The sequence below is a fragment of the Anser cygnoides genome, chromosome 2, assembly GCF_040182565.1.
Source record: "Anser cygnoides isolate HZ-2024a breed goose chromosome 2, Taihu_goose_T2T_genome, whole genome shotgun sequence".
Taxonomy (NCBI): domain Eukaryota; kingdom Metazoa; phylum Chordata; class Aves; order Anseriformes; family Anatidae; genus Anser; species Anser cygnoides.
In genome coordinates, this window is record NC_089874.1 from 155575807 (window position 1) to 155591850 (window position 16044).

Consider the following 16044-nt stretch of genomic DNA (forward strand, 5'->3'; position numbering starts at 1 on the left):
TTGATGCTGGTGACCCTCAGAACTAGGCCCATTCTCTATCACACTGACAATAGTCCTTAGGAAATCCTCCTCTATCATTCTCATTCAGATTCCATACCATGGTGAAGTTCATGGGAAAGCCCTGCAGCGAAGATGGTTTCTCCTGAAATCTCTGCCGAGGAGGAGTCCCTGCCTCACTGCACTAGGATGGGTGAAAGATCCTCTGCGTCCTGCTCTCCTTGGTCTCTCAGTCTCTTGGAGTATATTATGCCAGGGATATTTTCAGTTTCACTACAGTCTGAATGCTCTGAATCCAAAATGCCCACCTCAGAGCTCATATTTGTGGGGATTCCTCTTGCCCAGGGACTCCACATTGCTCATAGGCTACCTATGCAGATCTGCAGGTCTGTAGGAGCAGCTGTAGAGAGCCAGAGGAGAGATGAAGGACAACGCCTCACATGCTCCTTTCTTCACATAGAAATGTTGTGGTCTGTGCCTGGAGACCACCTCTTCTACCCTGTGGTGTTACCAGCAGGCAGGTCCTGCTTCCTACTGGCACCTTGTCAGTGGCACGTACCTTTGTTTTACATGGCTGAGGTAGAGGAAGGGAGACACGTGCTAAATGAGAAAGCAGGTGTTAGGCTTCCCAGCAGCTTTGTGGGTGAGTGGCTGTGAAAGGAGGGGACAGCTGCTGTCATAGCCTCTGGTGCATCAGTCACAAATGGGCTGCTGCTTGGAGTAAAGTGTTCTGCAGAAGTGATTTCACACACAAATATTATATAAGAGCAGAAAAACGCAGTTGTTGACATTTTAGGCAATACCTTTTTCATCACTGAAGCTTGCTGGAGACAGTTTTTCTCCAGTGAGTTGTAGCTACAGCCCTCATGCACCAGGGCACGTTCACCAGTGCTTCACTTGGGAGAGCTGAGCAGTAGAAATGTGTTTCTGCATGGGAAAGTACTATATCTGTTTGCAAATTCCCTGGGGCACAGGAGAACTGCTGAGTGAGACATGGGCTGGAGATTGACCCACACAGGGCTGAACTTCAGATGATGCAAACTGCTTTTAAATCAGTCATTTATTTAGCTTTAGTTCCAGTCTGACTTCATCTTGATAAGCCAGAGGAAGCTAGATTACTTCCCAGGAGACATAAATCTTTCTGGCTAATGACAAATTAATGCTTCTTGTGAGTAGGCTGAAAATAATGCAATTCCTATGTAAAACTTGTAGGAGAAATGCTGTAAATCCTCAAAACTGGAATTCAAGAGAAGCTTTGTTTGTATACAAGGATTTGGCCCATACATTTTTCACAGAGCTGGGTTATTCCTTAATCCAAAGCTCTTTACTAATTCTTTTGAAGCTTCTCAGAACTCCCCAGTGGCAGAAAAGAATGGTGATCCCTGTCTGCATGTTCCAGCATATATGCAAAATGCCTGTTCTGCTAATTCCTCGGGTGACAAGAAATTAAGACATTGCCACTTTGCAATATTCAGCCTCCCAGCTGCCTTTGGCTGTGATGATATGAGAGGATAGATCACGTCTGATCTATTCATCTCAAATCAGATAGTAGCTCAACACTTGCAAGACTGAGTATGTCACATTTTAAACTCTATCACCTGGAAAAAAAGGTCCATGGAGACATAAGAAAATGAGGCCTTAGCCGAGAAGTTGACAATGCTTTCCAAAAGAAGAAATAGTTGTTTTGAGGTGCTTTGTAGGGAGGCCAGCCCATGAATTCAATAAGATCACCCCTAAATATGATTTGGAATATCGTGTTCTAGATTTGGACCACTTAAAAAAAAATGTGTATATATATATATATATACACACATGTATATACATATATGTTTGTTTATATCTATATATGTAGATGTATATATGTGTAAATATATATATATGTACTGTATGTATGCATGCATATAATATTGTATATAAAATATTTTATAATATTATATAGAAAACACATGAACATGTCCATGAATATATACGTGTATATTTATATATACATTTCCCATGGTGAAGTCTGTGATGCATAAAGTAGAGTGCATATATAACATGTATTTATATGTATAATAAGTCACTCCTACAAGTACACATTGAGAAGCGAGAAAACAGGATACAAATACAGACCCAAAGCTGTGGCACTTAATATGCTTGCGTAGCTTTGCAATTAGCTAACACTGTAACCATCATAATCAAATGCTGCAGTGGCTGAAACACACAGCTTTCATTGAGAGATAAAAGAACCTATTGTAAGCTAATGCATGACCAGCAGCTCCAGCGTGTGTTGGTTTTCAGTGAAGTGAATGCCTAGAAACCACAGATCTTCCCCCACGCATCCAAGATGTTTCTGTTTCTCGCCTGGTTTCCTTAGGGAACAAGGCGTATGCAATCATGCTGTCCATTTGTTTATCTGTCAGTCACTCCCTTGGTGGGAAATTTCAAATAAAGTAGGCAGAAAAGTAAAGATCTCAGAAGCATTGTGATTCCTGAAATAAAAACAAACAAACAAACAAATAAATAAAATAGCAGGACAGAGGAAAGGCCCAGCACATTGCTCATACCAAGCCCATGACCTCTGCCAGAAAGCCAGAACAGCTGCAGCGTGGCCCAACCACAACAGCAGTATTAAGGCATTTTGAACAGATGCACCATTGGGAAATGAGCAGCCATGGTGAAGGGAATGCTGAGGGCATCATGGACAGGAAATATTTGTTGTTAGAGTGCTGTAAGGGAGTTTCTGGGGACATGGGACAAAAAGCCATTGGAGATCAAGCCTTGTTAGCTCTGCTGATAGTGCAACTGCTTGTCTTTCTAGTGACAGTGAAAGGGGATGAGTAACACTTTTATAACCAGTGAACTTGACTTGCAATTTATGGTGCTTTAGAGCTCCTTTCTTTTAAAGGATGACATTTACAGGAAAACTAACTCTAGGTCTACATCAAGAAACTAGCCTTTAGATTCAATTCCTTGTCTCCCTGTGAGCTTGAGCAAGTCATGAATTTTTACAAGTATACCTTTGTGGTTACTATTTAAATGTGCTGAGGAGCTAGACCCTGAAAAACTTTCATGGATCCAGCCCTCTGCTTCACTTATCCTCAGTTCTTTATCAGTGGAGCTAGAAGAACAAAGCCCTAGCGTTCATCGCCTCTGGTGAGAGTGAAAACTCCTCCATCAGCAGGAACTGCTGCTCACTGTGCAATTGTACAGTGCCTCATACAATGGGTCCAGGTCTCTGCTGGGACCTGAAAGTGGTACCATCATCCAAAAAAAACAACAATAATCCTATTGTGAAGATAGGCTCTGAGCTGGTGCTAGATCCCTTTGGTGCAGCAGTCCAGGGTGGACTTGAGGAAGGATGAGAGTGATGATTTTGCAGTCCAGGCTAAGCTAAGACTGTTTGACCCACACCCCACTCATGCCGATCATCATGTTGGTCTAGTAGGCTGGGAGAAGGATGGAGGATGGGATTTTGAGGGGCAGCTCACGTTAAATGTATTTGCTGTATTTGCTTTCCACAGGGGCTTTCCAGTGTCAGTATGGTGGCTCAAGCTGCTTTGTTTGGGAACACCAGAAAAGAGTCTACTCACTGAAGGATGAAAAGAAGCAATCGTGTAGCTTATAAAGATGCCTTTTACTGGAGCTCTGACTAGAATTTAAAACAACTTCAATGTGCATGCAACTGAAAACAGGGTGTGGTGCAGTTGCTTTATTTTTGATGTGTTCACAAGGATTGTGCTGTATATATATAATACAGCAGGACTGCAACATTCAGAAACTCTGAGTCATCCAGTAAATTAAACCCTGTGATTTTTTCCCCCAGTTTTTTGAAGTTTTAAGACAGTTTATTAAACTGTTGGAGGCAGAGTTCTCTCATTAGCTACAAGCACATATCCATACACGTATCTTTTCAAACTGTTACTTTCCTAATTTAACAGTCCTGCAGAGCTATTTCTGTAAGCTTCATATGCTGAAATATATGAAATATTAATGGGAAAAACAGATTGGTTTGGCAGTGTCAGTCTGAGTTACACCAACAATGTAACGTGTTTAGCTTGTTCATACAGCATCATGGTGAGGGTTTGCAGGTGGCATGCTGCTGCTATGCTTTAAATATATTAAATAACCTCATAAGTGGTAAATGATTAATGCATCTATGACTGACACCTCATGTAGAGGCTTAGGCAAGCAAAAGAAGGTGAAGTATGTTTACCACTGACATTTCTTTTTCCTTTTCCAATCTCCTCACCTGGCCAATGTCCAAGTGTGGGTTTGCAATGTGTGACAAAGCCCTGAGCTGAAGAACACGTACAAATGAAAACAAAGACACAGTAGTATGAAGGGAAAAAAAAAAAAAAAAAAAAAAAAAAAAAAAAAAGCTCTGACTGCAATTCTGTTACTGTGAATATTTTGGCAGCTTGAGAATGCCAGGTGTTCTCCAACTTGTGTCCTTTTGTGATGGTCTGTCTCTAGCTCTTTTCTTTTTTCTTTCATTTTTCCCCCAGCATCCTTACTAGATTAGTCTAAGAGTCTAGACTGTTAGAGCAAAGTTGAGTGTGTTACTCAACCTGCATAAACCTGTCTTTTTTGTCATCTCTCTTGAGAGTCTGCAAGAATAACCTGTTTGCAGCAACCATATGGACAGAAATTATTCAAACGAGGATATTGATGACAAGAGGAAACACATTTAAATTACAAATTCATTATTCCATACCCCAGCATGTACAAATCCTTAGGGCTAACCCCAGTAAGGATTCTACCATTTAGTTCTAGAAGAGGAAAATTATCGTCATCTTGAGGTTTTCAGAGTTTTCCCACAAACCAGGTTTGTCTTTCAGCCTGAACTGTTTTACTCACCTCAGTAGGAACTTAAAACACTTTCTGTGGCCTCCTGCAATGATGGGTCTGTGTCCTGGGCTTGCTCATGGCTGCTGGGGCATTAGGTGAGAAAGCAACCACCTCTCCAGCCTTCTGTGCCTTGCTTTGGTTGGGAAGTCCTCTGCAATGTAAACACTTTCTGGCCAGCCATGTCTCCAGAATAGATTTCAGCAAAGGTAGCACCCTTCCCTCCTGCCTCTACAGGCATCAGAAGTCCCATCTAGCTGATGCTTCTTCTGCTTGCACATATGGAGCCTCTAAGTACACTGTCTTGCATGAAGAGTGTCTTGGATGCTTTCACAGCCACTGCATTTGGACTCATCTGGAAACCTATCACCTCCTAAGTACTTTGCACTTTCCAAATGAAGTCCTGACAGCCAAGCTGGGCTCTGCTCCCATAAGAAACCCCACCCAAAGCCTCTGAGCAGTGGGGAGGGAAGAACTGAGGGATCAAGGTTTATTGGCAGCTGGTGGTAAAAAGCTAAGACTTCTTGGAGTTATTATTTAGCTACCACTAATAATAAATGAAACCACGTGGTAATTGGTCGAGTAAAGACTATTCTGCAGGTGAGGAGATGCAAGTGTAGGCAAAGAGGCCAAGATGAGTCTCACCGGTGTGTGACAGTCTGGGTGGCACCACTGCTCAGGGCAGTCTTACCAAGCCCTACAGGCAGGTTGGCCATGCTCCATGCCAGGACCACTCCATGGGATGAAACCACAGCTCAGCAGCCCCACCTTCCCTTCACAGCTTGCTGCGTGCAGGGTGCTGGGCCTCGCAGGGATGTACACTCACATGAACAGAGACCAGGATGCTGGCAGCTCTTGCTCTCTCAAGAGCCATCAGTCATGGCCGTAGGCTTTGTATGGAGCTGCCCTGGGTCTCTGTGAGTGCAACCACCCAGCAAAAAGCTCTTCCCTGCCCCCAGCTCTCCTCAGACGCTGACCTTGACCTGAATACCATAATCCACTTCAGCCATAAGCAATAGCAGAGAGTGGCAGGTCAAACAAGGATAGTTTTCCAGCTCTGCTGTGGGTCAGGGCCCACCACGGTGGCAGTGATTGTGCTATGTGCTGCTTGGGAAGGAATTGCTGCCTGATATCCCCTGTCTCAACCCTTGGGCTCTTCTGGAGATGCTCAGTGATGTTTGCGTCCACTGTTTGATGTGCATCATGCAGCCACTAGTGTCAAAAATACACAGGGTAAGGAGTAGGGGGTTGCCTCTTTAATTACACCCAAATAACAGCTCTCCTCCAGCCCCCTTTACGTGCTGGGTGAGCAAAAGATCCCCACGCTGGATTGCAGGGAACAGACATCAGACTGTTTGGCAGTTGCAATCAAAAGCCTTTTTTTTTTTTTTCCTTTCTTTCCCCAACACTGGTCAGCAGCTGTGTTGTTTAAAAAATGAATGGAGCCCTTAATGAAGGAATAGATAGAAACAGTGAGAGGCTGTGTTTGTCTGTTGCAAAGGGCTGAGGGGGAAGGGTTGATCTCTTAAAATACCCTGACATCCTTTCTCTTGGTTATTTAAACATCAGACAAAACAGTTATCAGCTATCAACATAAAGCCTATATTTGGCTCTGTGGAAACACTAAATCCACACATCAAAACAGCTGCTGATATATACAGACCCAGACAGACTTACAGGTCCAGCGAATGTGGAATAGTGCAACACAGTGAAAAACAGTGCAAAAAAAGCAGCTGGCATGTGGAAGGGGGCGGGCCAAATTACTCATGAGACACTGCTGGATGTGTTGTTGTGGTGAAAACAATAGCGTTTTACTGACACACCATGGATTGCAACAGATACTCTGCCCAAGATGCAAAAACAGACAGGAAGAGGATTCCAGCACTGGAGAGAAAAATAAGCAGCTTTTCTATAAACTGTTTTCTCTCCAGCTCAGTCCATCACTTGCAACACGTGACATTAATCATAAGCCCCCAAAACACATCTAGGTTAAAGTTTCCAGCTGTTTAGTTTCTAGAGACTTTTAAAGAGAAAAGCAGCATCCTTCAGCACAAAAGTCCTGCTGTGTTGACATGGTATTGGCACATCCAGTTCCACTCCTGCTCTGCAAGGACAGGGAGAGGGAAAGCTCTACTTAAGTTCAGTTGATTTTTGCATAGTAGATCTTGAGACCCAGGCAGAGGTGGAAAGAACCGATTTCAGCAATTACACCCTGTGTGCTAGTGGTTCTGAAGAGCCATCAGGAAATCTGTTGGTCCTGGGAAGCCCATTCTCCTCTTAGTAACCCCCAATACACTGTGAAGGGTGAACTGTTTCTTTTCTGGAAGCCTCCTGTTAGCCACTTGGAATTTCCTCTCTGCCGTAAGATCTCCTTGCTCCCTAGTGGCCATTCATCCTTTCAGGAAAAGGTGAAAATCCAACTCATCTTCTCTAGTTTAATGACACTACAGTCTCCAAGAACGAGGAACTGAGCATTTCCAAAGTGTAGGAAGGAAGTTATTTAAAAATAAATTCTAATAAAACTGGAAGCCACTTACATCTCTTCAGTTTGAATACCAATTAAAGATGCCAGAAGACCAGTACTGTGGGGAAAAAGGAGCCGTAACTCCTTTTAAAAGGTAAGGCATTACTCCTCTGTACTGTCCTCCAGCTTTTCTGTACAGGTACATACTGTTCCTTGCCCATTGAATACTTTTTTGTTACAAAGCTGACATTTATAGTGGTCCTAGCAACTCCTAGCTGCTCAGAAGTGCTCGCAGATCCCTTTGTGCTGCAAGGATTGGATGCATTCCTCCCTGTTAAACAAAAATAAACTGCCTAGGCTTGACAGGCACACCATGGTGTCCTTGGGGAAGAAATGATTAGCCATTCCCAGAAAAGCTCAGAGAGAACACAACTTTGCCCTTCTTTTGTAAAATGAGTTGGAAGAGATCCCTCCCATTTTCACTGGCAGTGGCACGGGCTGTGGATGACCAAATCAAGCCAATTGCTGGTACCAGTCCAGTGACAACTGCTGAATAATCACATTTAGCAGAACCTGGGCTCTGACAGGCCAAATATTTGCTTTTGCCTCTTCCTATCACAGCTGTGGTTTTTTTGTTTGTTTGTTTCTTTGTTCTTTTTTTAAATACAGAAGGAAGGAGCCACCAAAATAGTTTCAGCAAAGTCACAAAACCCACCTACCTCTGAAACTGCCAATACGTTAAATCAGTCACTAGGTAAGAGCACCAAGTAAAAAGGCAACCAGGGTGGTCTACCAGAACCCAGACTAACATAAGAAAGGAAACCTGTACATCTGCTTTAAGGCTAGAAGTAAAATCCAGTTCCTGTGAGGAAGTCAGAATACAAACTGCAGGTCTATGTGCTAGACAGGATTGTATCTAAGGATACAAAGAAGACTTCTAACTTCAGATAAGTAGTACTCTGTACTGAGGCTCAATTTTTTAATGCATTTGTTAGAGCAAAATTATTTTTTGAATAGCCAGTAACACTTGATACTGAACTACATTGTGTTTTGTTAATATAAAAGTAGGCTTTTGGACGTAGGACTAGAAGGTGTTTTGAGCAAATTTGCCAACAACACCAAACTTGGAGGAGTTGCGGACTCAGATGAGGGTGGAAAGGCCTTGCAGAGAGATCTGGACAGATTGGAGAGCTGGGCGATCACCAACCACATGAAGTTTAACAAAGGCAAGTGCTGGGTCCTGCACCTGGGACAGGGCAACCCTGGCTATACGTACAGACTGGGCAATGAGACGCTGGAGAGCAGCCCCGCAGAGAGGGATCTGGGGGTTGTGGCTGACAGCAAGTTGAATATGAGCCAGCAGTGTGCCCTGGCAGCCAGGAAGGCCAACCGTATCCTGGGATGCATCAAGCACGGCATTGCTAGTCGGTCGAGGGAGGTGATTGTCCCACTCTACTCTGCGCTGGTGCGGCCTCACCTCGAGTACTGTGTGCAGTTCTGGGCACCACAGTACAAAAAGGACATTAAACTGTTGGAGAGCATCCAGAGGAGGACAACGAAGATGGTGAAGGGCCTAGAGGGGAAGACATATGAGGAGCGGCTGAGGTCACTAGGCCTCTTCAGCCTGGAGAAGAGGAGGCTGGGAGGGGGACCTCATCGCAGTCTACAACTTCCTCGCGAGGGGGAGTTGAGAGGCAGGTGACCTATTCTCCATTATTACCAGTGACAGGACCCATGGGAACGGTGTGAAGCTGAGGCAGGGGAAGTTTAGGCTGGACATCAGGAAGAGGTTCTTCACCGAGAGGGTGGTTGCACACTGGAACAGGCTCCCCAGTGAAGTAGGCACTGCACCAAGCCTGTATGAATTTAAGAAGAGATTGGACTGTGCGCTTAGTCACATGGTCTAGACTTCTGGGCAGACCTGTGCGGTGCCAGGAGTTGGACTTGATGATCCTTATGGGTCCCTTCCAACTCAGGATATTCTATGATTCTAGGCTGGAGTGGAAAAAAAAAAAGTGGAAAAAAAATAATCTCACAGCATGAATGTAGGGAAGGGCAGGGACAAGAGCACAAGAAAAAAGATTTTTTTGCTAAAAAGCAATGACAAGAAATATACTAACCCCATTGAGAAAGATCATTGTACTCCTGGTAAAAGATGAAGGCACACACAAGACATTGCAAAGTTACAAATTTATTTGTTTTGTAATAAATACAAATACTTCATTAAGAAACTTTTCTTGATAGACTTTACACAATAGCTTTATTCTTTCTTGAAATTGTCTGTTCTTCCCACAAACCACTATGGATATTCTACACAAGAGCTGAAGTTAGTCAATATAAAGTAACCTAGACAGTGTTCTTCTGAACAAGCAATCCCAAAGTATTAACATTTGCTATTTAACTGTTTTCTTGTTTATGCAAGGACTGCAATGCAGCAGGTATGCATTGAAGCTCAGGAAATCCCATCCCACTACATATGGAAGGACAAACTTAAGAACACCCAACTGTGAAAATCTGACTGGTGGAAAGATATCAAACCACTAGCATCAACACAAGTAACCCTAGGTATCAGGTGGCTATGCAAAGATGCGGAACCAGCAGATCATTACATTTATGCAGTCATTAAACACTGTATTTCTCAGTTACAGTGTTGCCGCTCCATCACTTTGTGGAATATACTTCTCAGCACCAGTGAGAACTCAGTTTCAATTCTAGTAATTAGTGGCAGTTGAATGTACAGTATCTAATTACATGCCATTCCACAGTTATTCATCTCTCTTGACAAAGAACAGCTGGATCTGACTTTGCTTACAGAATTCTGAATTTCTTACAATTGTGCTGGACACAAAAACTTGAGCTGCAAAGATAAGAAGCCGTCTGAAGTAAAAATCAAGCTGCTTCTGCTTTGCTGGCATGTATGGCTACCCTACGTGTTCAAACTACACCAACTTTTGCAGTATTGTAAACCCTTTGGCCCAAGATCCCAAAGAGGAGATGCTACCTGGCTTATAAAATTTAAATCTTGTCCTCATTTGGCTAAGCAGGGTTTAGGGTCTAGGAGGGGTGAAAGAAAGGAAGACCGGAAATAAATCTCAAAAAAAGTGAAAAAAAAAAGCTTAAAGATTTAGTTCATCTTAAAGTCACATTAAATCTGTCTATTTTAGTAGTATATTATTATACATAGGAAAACAGGCTTGAATACTAATGAATTAGAAGATCTATAAATGCATGATACATTAACTTCTCTATCATTTGAAGTCAAGCTATATACAATGCATTCAACTCCAGCTTCAACATGAGGCCATAACACATTTATTTCATTTCCTTTTTTTAAAAGCCATCCACAATAGTAATTTTTCTCCCCCTCATTGAAACTCATCTCAAATTGTGCCAGTTTACTTCAAGAGAATTAGAGATAAAGGGACGTGGAATAGTTTTGATTTTAAAGGAGGATATTAAGCATGTCTGGTTTGACTCTGAAGTGTTTACAACCATATCAGCTTTTGGCAAGTTTCCTTTAGAATTTGGCATCCATTGAAGGAGGGCACAATAGCAGCAGCTGTCTGAGTTACAAGAGTAACGATAGAGGAAATGAGATGCTTCTTTTCTTTGGTCCCCGTCAGACCCTGGTGAACAGAGCTCATCTTACAGAATAGCTTGAGATTAATACCAGTTATGTTTTTGTGGTACACAGGGGGCATCCTTTACTTTTCCAGACTGTGACCAGTTTAAACCTCTTGCACACACTTAACAGGACACTTCCATGGACTTGGGGCCTGATTGCTCAGCATTGCTTGCGGAATTCGGCGTCAGCTCGATGCGCGTGTCTGTGTGGGAGCGGTTCCTGGAACCCTCCCGGTGTGGGATCGGCTCCTAGTTCCCTCCCCGGTGTGAGACCGGCTTCTTGTGCCTTCTCCAGTGTGAGACCGGCTCCTCTGTCCTTCCAAAGATGTTACACTGGAGCCAGAAGCGGTGCGGGACCTCATCAGCCTGGTCATGCTAGCAGAGGGCACTGGAAGAAGAGACTTGCATTAACTCCTTGTTTTGTAGGCTTGGAAGAAACCCCTTTCTTACTTCCAGCCCTAACCACCCTTGGAGAAGCCTTCAGGGTTGAAAATACTTTTCATGGTAACTTCATGTATGGAAGTAGTAGCACTGCTCCAGACATACAGCTAATGAACCCAAATTGCTAAGGCAAAATTGGTGGTCAGCAGTGAGGGATTCAAGACAGCTTTGTGGCATGCTTTTGTGGCTGCAAAAAGCCAGAGGAAAACTGAGGAGATTCATTAGACTTCCTTTTACTTTCAGATGTTTAATCTTTGCTGGCAGCCCAGGCTAGAAATGCACCTACACAACAGCTGTCAGAAGTACATGCAATTTTATGAAGTGTTGCCTGCTGCTTTCCTTGAGATGAAGCAGTTTTGTTTAAGGATACCTTTATGCCTTCTCTCAAGCATGGAGGCATCCCATTCCATGACCTACTGGTCATTAAAGAACTTACAGAATAACATGAGTAATGTGTATTAGAAAACATGGCTTAGATGAGATGCATGGGAATTACAGACAATTGCTTAAATAAAATAAAGAAAAGGCAAAAGAGCTTCACCTTTATTTTGGAGAATTACTTGGTGATAGAAGTCTATCTGTAAAACTGTCTACTATTTAGTAACATGATCTGGAGTAAAAAATCCTCTTCCAAACACCACAGTTTGTTTTTTTTTTGTCGTTTTGGTTTGTTTTTGTTTTTGTTTCCCTTGCAAATGCATATCCAACAGGGAAAAGACAACACGTCTGGGATCAGAAGGCTCTCTGCATGCTTAGATACCCAACAGACTTTGGAAGCTGCATGAACCATTCCATAATGCCAGTACTTACTGTATCCCATGCCTTGAACAAAGTATTTGAAAGCTTCTGCAAGCTTGGCAGGCTGCGAAAGAAACAGAGTATTACTATACATGATAATCAGCAATTTAGTTTCATTACAATGTAATGCCATAGATGTCCAATCTTAATAAGGACATCTTAAATATTCTCTGGGTTTTTCTAAATTTGTCTGAAATTTTCATTTACATGAGAAAATTCCACCACTGCCCTCCCTGGTCTATTCCCCTGCCCCCATTGTTTTAACAAAAGGTCGGTCACAAGCATTTGAGAATGAGATTTTTGGAGAAATGACTGCAAGTGGTCTAAGCCGTGCCCAAACTCTACTAGTGCAGTTACTTAGGAAGATGAGCTAAAGTAAAACAACTAGCCTCATAAAGATACAAGGCATTTTACACCGGATCAGTAATTCAGAAGTTCCTATCACCACATTATATTGCTTAGAAATCTCTTTAGAAAACATCACATCCTAAAGCTGACTTACGGGTCAGCTCTTGAAGTGAAGCAAGACTAGAACAAAAGGTAAATTTTTAACTTTCCCAGCCTGGTTTTACTAGCAGCCTTGGAATGTATGCCTAAGTATATTTCAGAAACTCCAGTTCATTCTCAGTCAAGCCAGGTCAGCATATGTAAGAACACAGAACAGTTATTTCCTGCCTCCCACTTTCCTGATCTATCCTAAAAATAGTCCAAATAAAAATACGGTTTTAAAATGCTGGTGCAGAAGTTTTAATCCATGTTAGCTTAGTAGACAGGCATAAAATAATATCTCTGCATTCCCACCTCAGACCTTTACTTGGTTAAGACTTAATTAGTGGAAATAATATCCCCTTCTAATCTTAATTTTGAGCTTCATTGGTCTTTAAAGAAAAAAGAAAGCTCAGATGACCGACTGACTTCATTACTCATGAAATCATAACTGTCCTTTTGGCTGACATTTGGGAACAGCAAGTACCCAGAAGGAAAACACCCATTTATTGCAGCCTGAGATGCTGCAGAACAGGATTAGTAGGATTTCTGTCAGCCAAATCATACCTGGGAAACTTGGGGGAGCCCACCGCAGTCAGCCATCTGAAACAGGGATGAGAACAGCCAGTTAGTGTATTGCCAGAGAAATACATTTATGCTCAGGATATATTAAAATGACCTTTTTAACTATCTGACAGAAAAACTTTGTTGTATGAATAACATTCATGTAAATGAGTGCATCGAAGTAGCTCAGCATTTATAAAAGCTACAACTGCACCTCAGAAAACACCAAAGTGTCTTGATGCCCTGGCAAAGCATCAGCTGGAGCTACAAATAAATGTTTTTGATAGAAAGTGATTACCAGTTTCTTAGAAACTAGCCCATTAGTCTTCCTTACAGGTTCAGTTCTGAATTACAATAATGTGATGCAGTATTGACCTGAATGACAAAGAGAGAACAAACACCTAAACCTCAAGGCTGAGAGGGAAAAGTGCTTTGCTGAGCTTGTGGATAGCAAGCATCAGCCTGACTTGGCAAGGGAAACAGGGAAAGCCAAATTAAAAAAGGTATCTTCAGTGCATGCAGTATTTTTGGAGCACTTCATTTTTCCTGCCACTCCACCCCTCAAAGTCAACCCAACAAAAACAGTCCTGTTCCAAGGAACACCACAAGGTGAAATCAGTTAAGTTGTGAATTACAGGAAACCCCCAAATCCTATCAAGGATTAGTTAGCAGCAAAACAGGCCTGTAACAGGTCTGGCATCAGCTGTAACCCTGATTGAGCAAAAGTTGGTCACTGATAAGCGTTTGAGATAGCGTCAGATTTTTCCTTAGAATAAGTCTGCCATGGCCATGTGATAGGTCAGCACTCAACCGCCTCACCATTAGGAGAAAAAAGTACTTAATACTCATTCTTTATTATCATTATCACTGGCCAGTTCAGTAAACAGAGATACAGTAGAAGGTCCCAGTAGAAGCATGACAAAATTTGTGTCACCGTTTGTATGCTATTACACTCACTGCACTAATGAACTGAAGACTGCACCCATACTTAATGCCAAGAAACAGCCAAAGACTTTGCATTATTCTTTACTGTTTTGACAGTACATTTTATCAACTTTTTAGAAAACACAAAAGTCTTTTCCAAATGTAAGCTGTCCTGGACTGTGTCCAAATAAAAGGCAGGATGACAGAACCGTGGTGGATAGATTAGTTGTCTATTCACCTTACACTGCTGTTGAGGAAAAGACAAGGACAGAAACAGAATGGTTTTGCAATTCTACTCTGCTGAAGGCTTTTTCAAACCTTTCCAAACACCAACATCAACTTTGTTGGCTCTGGTCAAATTCATTATTGGTATGTAAAATACTGAGCATTTCAAGTCTCGCCTCTAATGTTTCAAAATAGAGGAGCTGAGAAATTCCCTGTTGTTAACTTTGACAAAAAGCCCGCAGCTTGGTTTATCCCAGTAAAATGCTCTTATCATGAAGACACTGCTCTTCCACATCAGAACTGAATTTTGACCATGTTACCAGTACTGTAGCACATTGGTTTGGTTCTGCTTCTATAGTTAATACAGATAATATTACATGAGGCGAATGTTTATTTAAAGAAACAACTTCTGTTATTACCTTCAGAAGCGTTGTCCTTGTTGGGTCCAGCTTTGAATTGCATTCAACCTATATGAAAGAAGAGCAACATAAGATATTGTATGCAAGATTTTAATTATGAACTGCTGGATGAAAACAAACTAAATACCTAATCTTCTGTCTTAATACAGACTAAATTGGGTATCTTAGTCTTCTGTATAAGGACTTTATTTACGTATGCATATATGCATCATTATAGGGGATCAATTAGGTCAGTTAACACTTATGGCTATTCTTTTCCATGTACAAACAAACCCATTCGCTGGGAATTAGATTTTTTTCATGTGTTTCTGGGACTCTAGTGGCAACAAGGGTTGTTTATCTTGTGATTTGGGGTCATCTGGTAGCGTCCCAAGTGGTGAGCAGCCACATGGCCGACAGCCAGCAGGCGGGCATGCCTGTTGAGGCACAACACAAGTCATCCAGTCATCTGGGGTGAGTTATAATGGTCAAAAAGCAGTTCTTCAGTTCCATAGTTGCCAAGGGCAGAACTCCAACACCACAGAACAAGTTAAAATGCCAGCAGCAGATTCCTCTCCGAAGGAAAATATTTGTGGTTCACTGGAATTGCTCTGGCAATTGTTCCTAACACAGTAGCTATTAAATAGTGGCGCAGAGAGGGTACAAACAGCCAGAAATAATGGCAGCTCTCCTGCAGCCTGAAAGAGGATAGCCATCTGGGCTAGGCTGATAGCTGGCGAGATTTGCTGGGCTCACTCAGCATCTCGGGTTGCCTGCCCATTAGCACAGTGGTAAGGAGGGTTCGATATACACACCACAGCATCCACTGCTGGGGAGCTGTCGCCAACCACGAGGAGGACAGGGCATCTGCAAGGAAGCACACAAAAGCTGTGTTATTTCTGTGGTCCAGCCCAGGCTTGCCCTCAGCCTTACTTTGTGTCCAGGGAAGGATGAGATGGTTAGGTGTGGGTAAATTGTTTGTTTTGTATTCCAGACACTTTAAGGATACATTAAATCTCCCATATTACAGAATCACAGAATAGTTGAGTTGGAAGGGACCTCTAGAGGTCATCTGGTCCAACCCCCTGCTCAAAAGGGCCTACCTACAGCAGGTCGCCCAGGAGCACATCCAGACGCCTTTTGAAGATCTCCAAGGATGCAGACCCCACAACCTCTCTGGGCAACCTATGGCAGTGCCCAGTCACCCATACAGTAAAAGCACAGATAAAATGACATACTCTAATACTTTGCATTAGAACCTGTCCTTTTCCTCACCTCGTGGCAATCGGCCCTCCC

The 16044-nt window shown here is 42.6% G+C and overlaps 1 protein-coding gene across 1 annotated transcript in view; it reads right to left on the reverse strand.

Moving 5' to 3' along the window:
* Nucleotides 1-9463: 9463 nt before the first annotated feature.
* NDRG1 (N-myc downstream regulated 1) overlaps nucleotides 9464-16044 on the reverse strand; it is a 42858-nt gene continuing 36277 nt past the window's right edge. Inside the window, 6 exon segments of the mRNA XM_048049918.2 lie at nucleotides 9464-11142; nucleotides 11145-11300; nucleotides 12164-12215; nucleotides 13205-13240; nucleotides 14770-14817; nucleotides 15564-15615. Coding sequence (XP_047905875.2) covers nucleotides 11036-11142; nucleotides 11145-11300; nucleotides 12164-12215; nucleotides 13205-13240; nucleotides 14770-14817; nucleotides 15564-15615 — 451 coding nt within the window. The 3' untranslated portion in view covers nucleotides 9464-11035.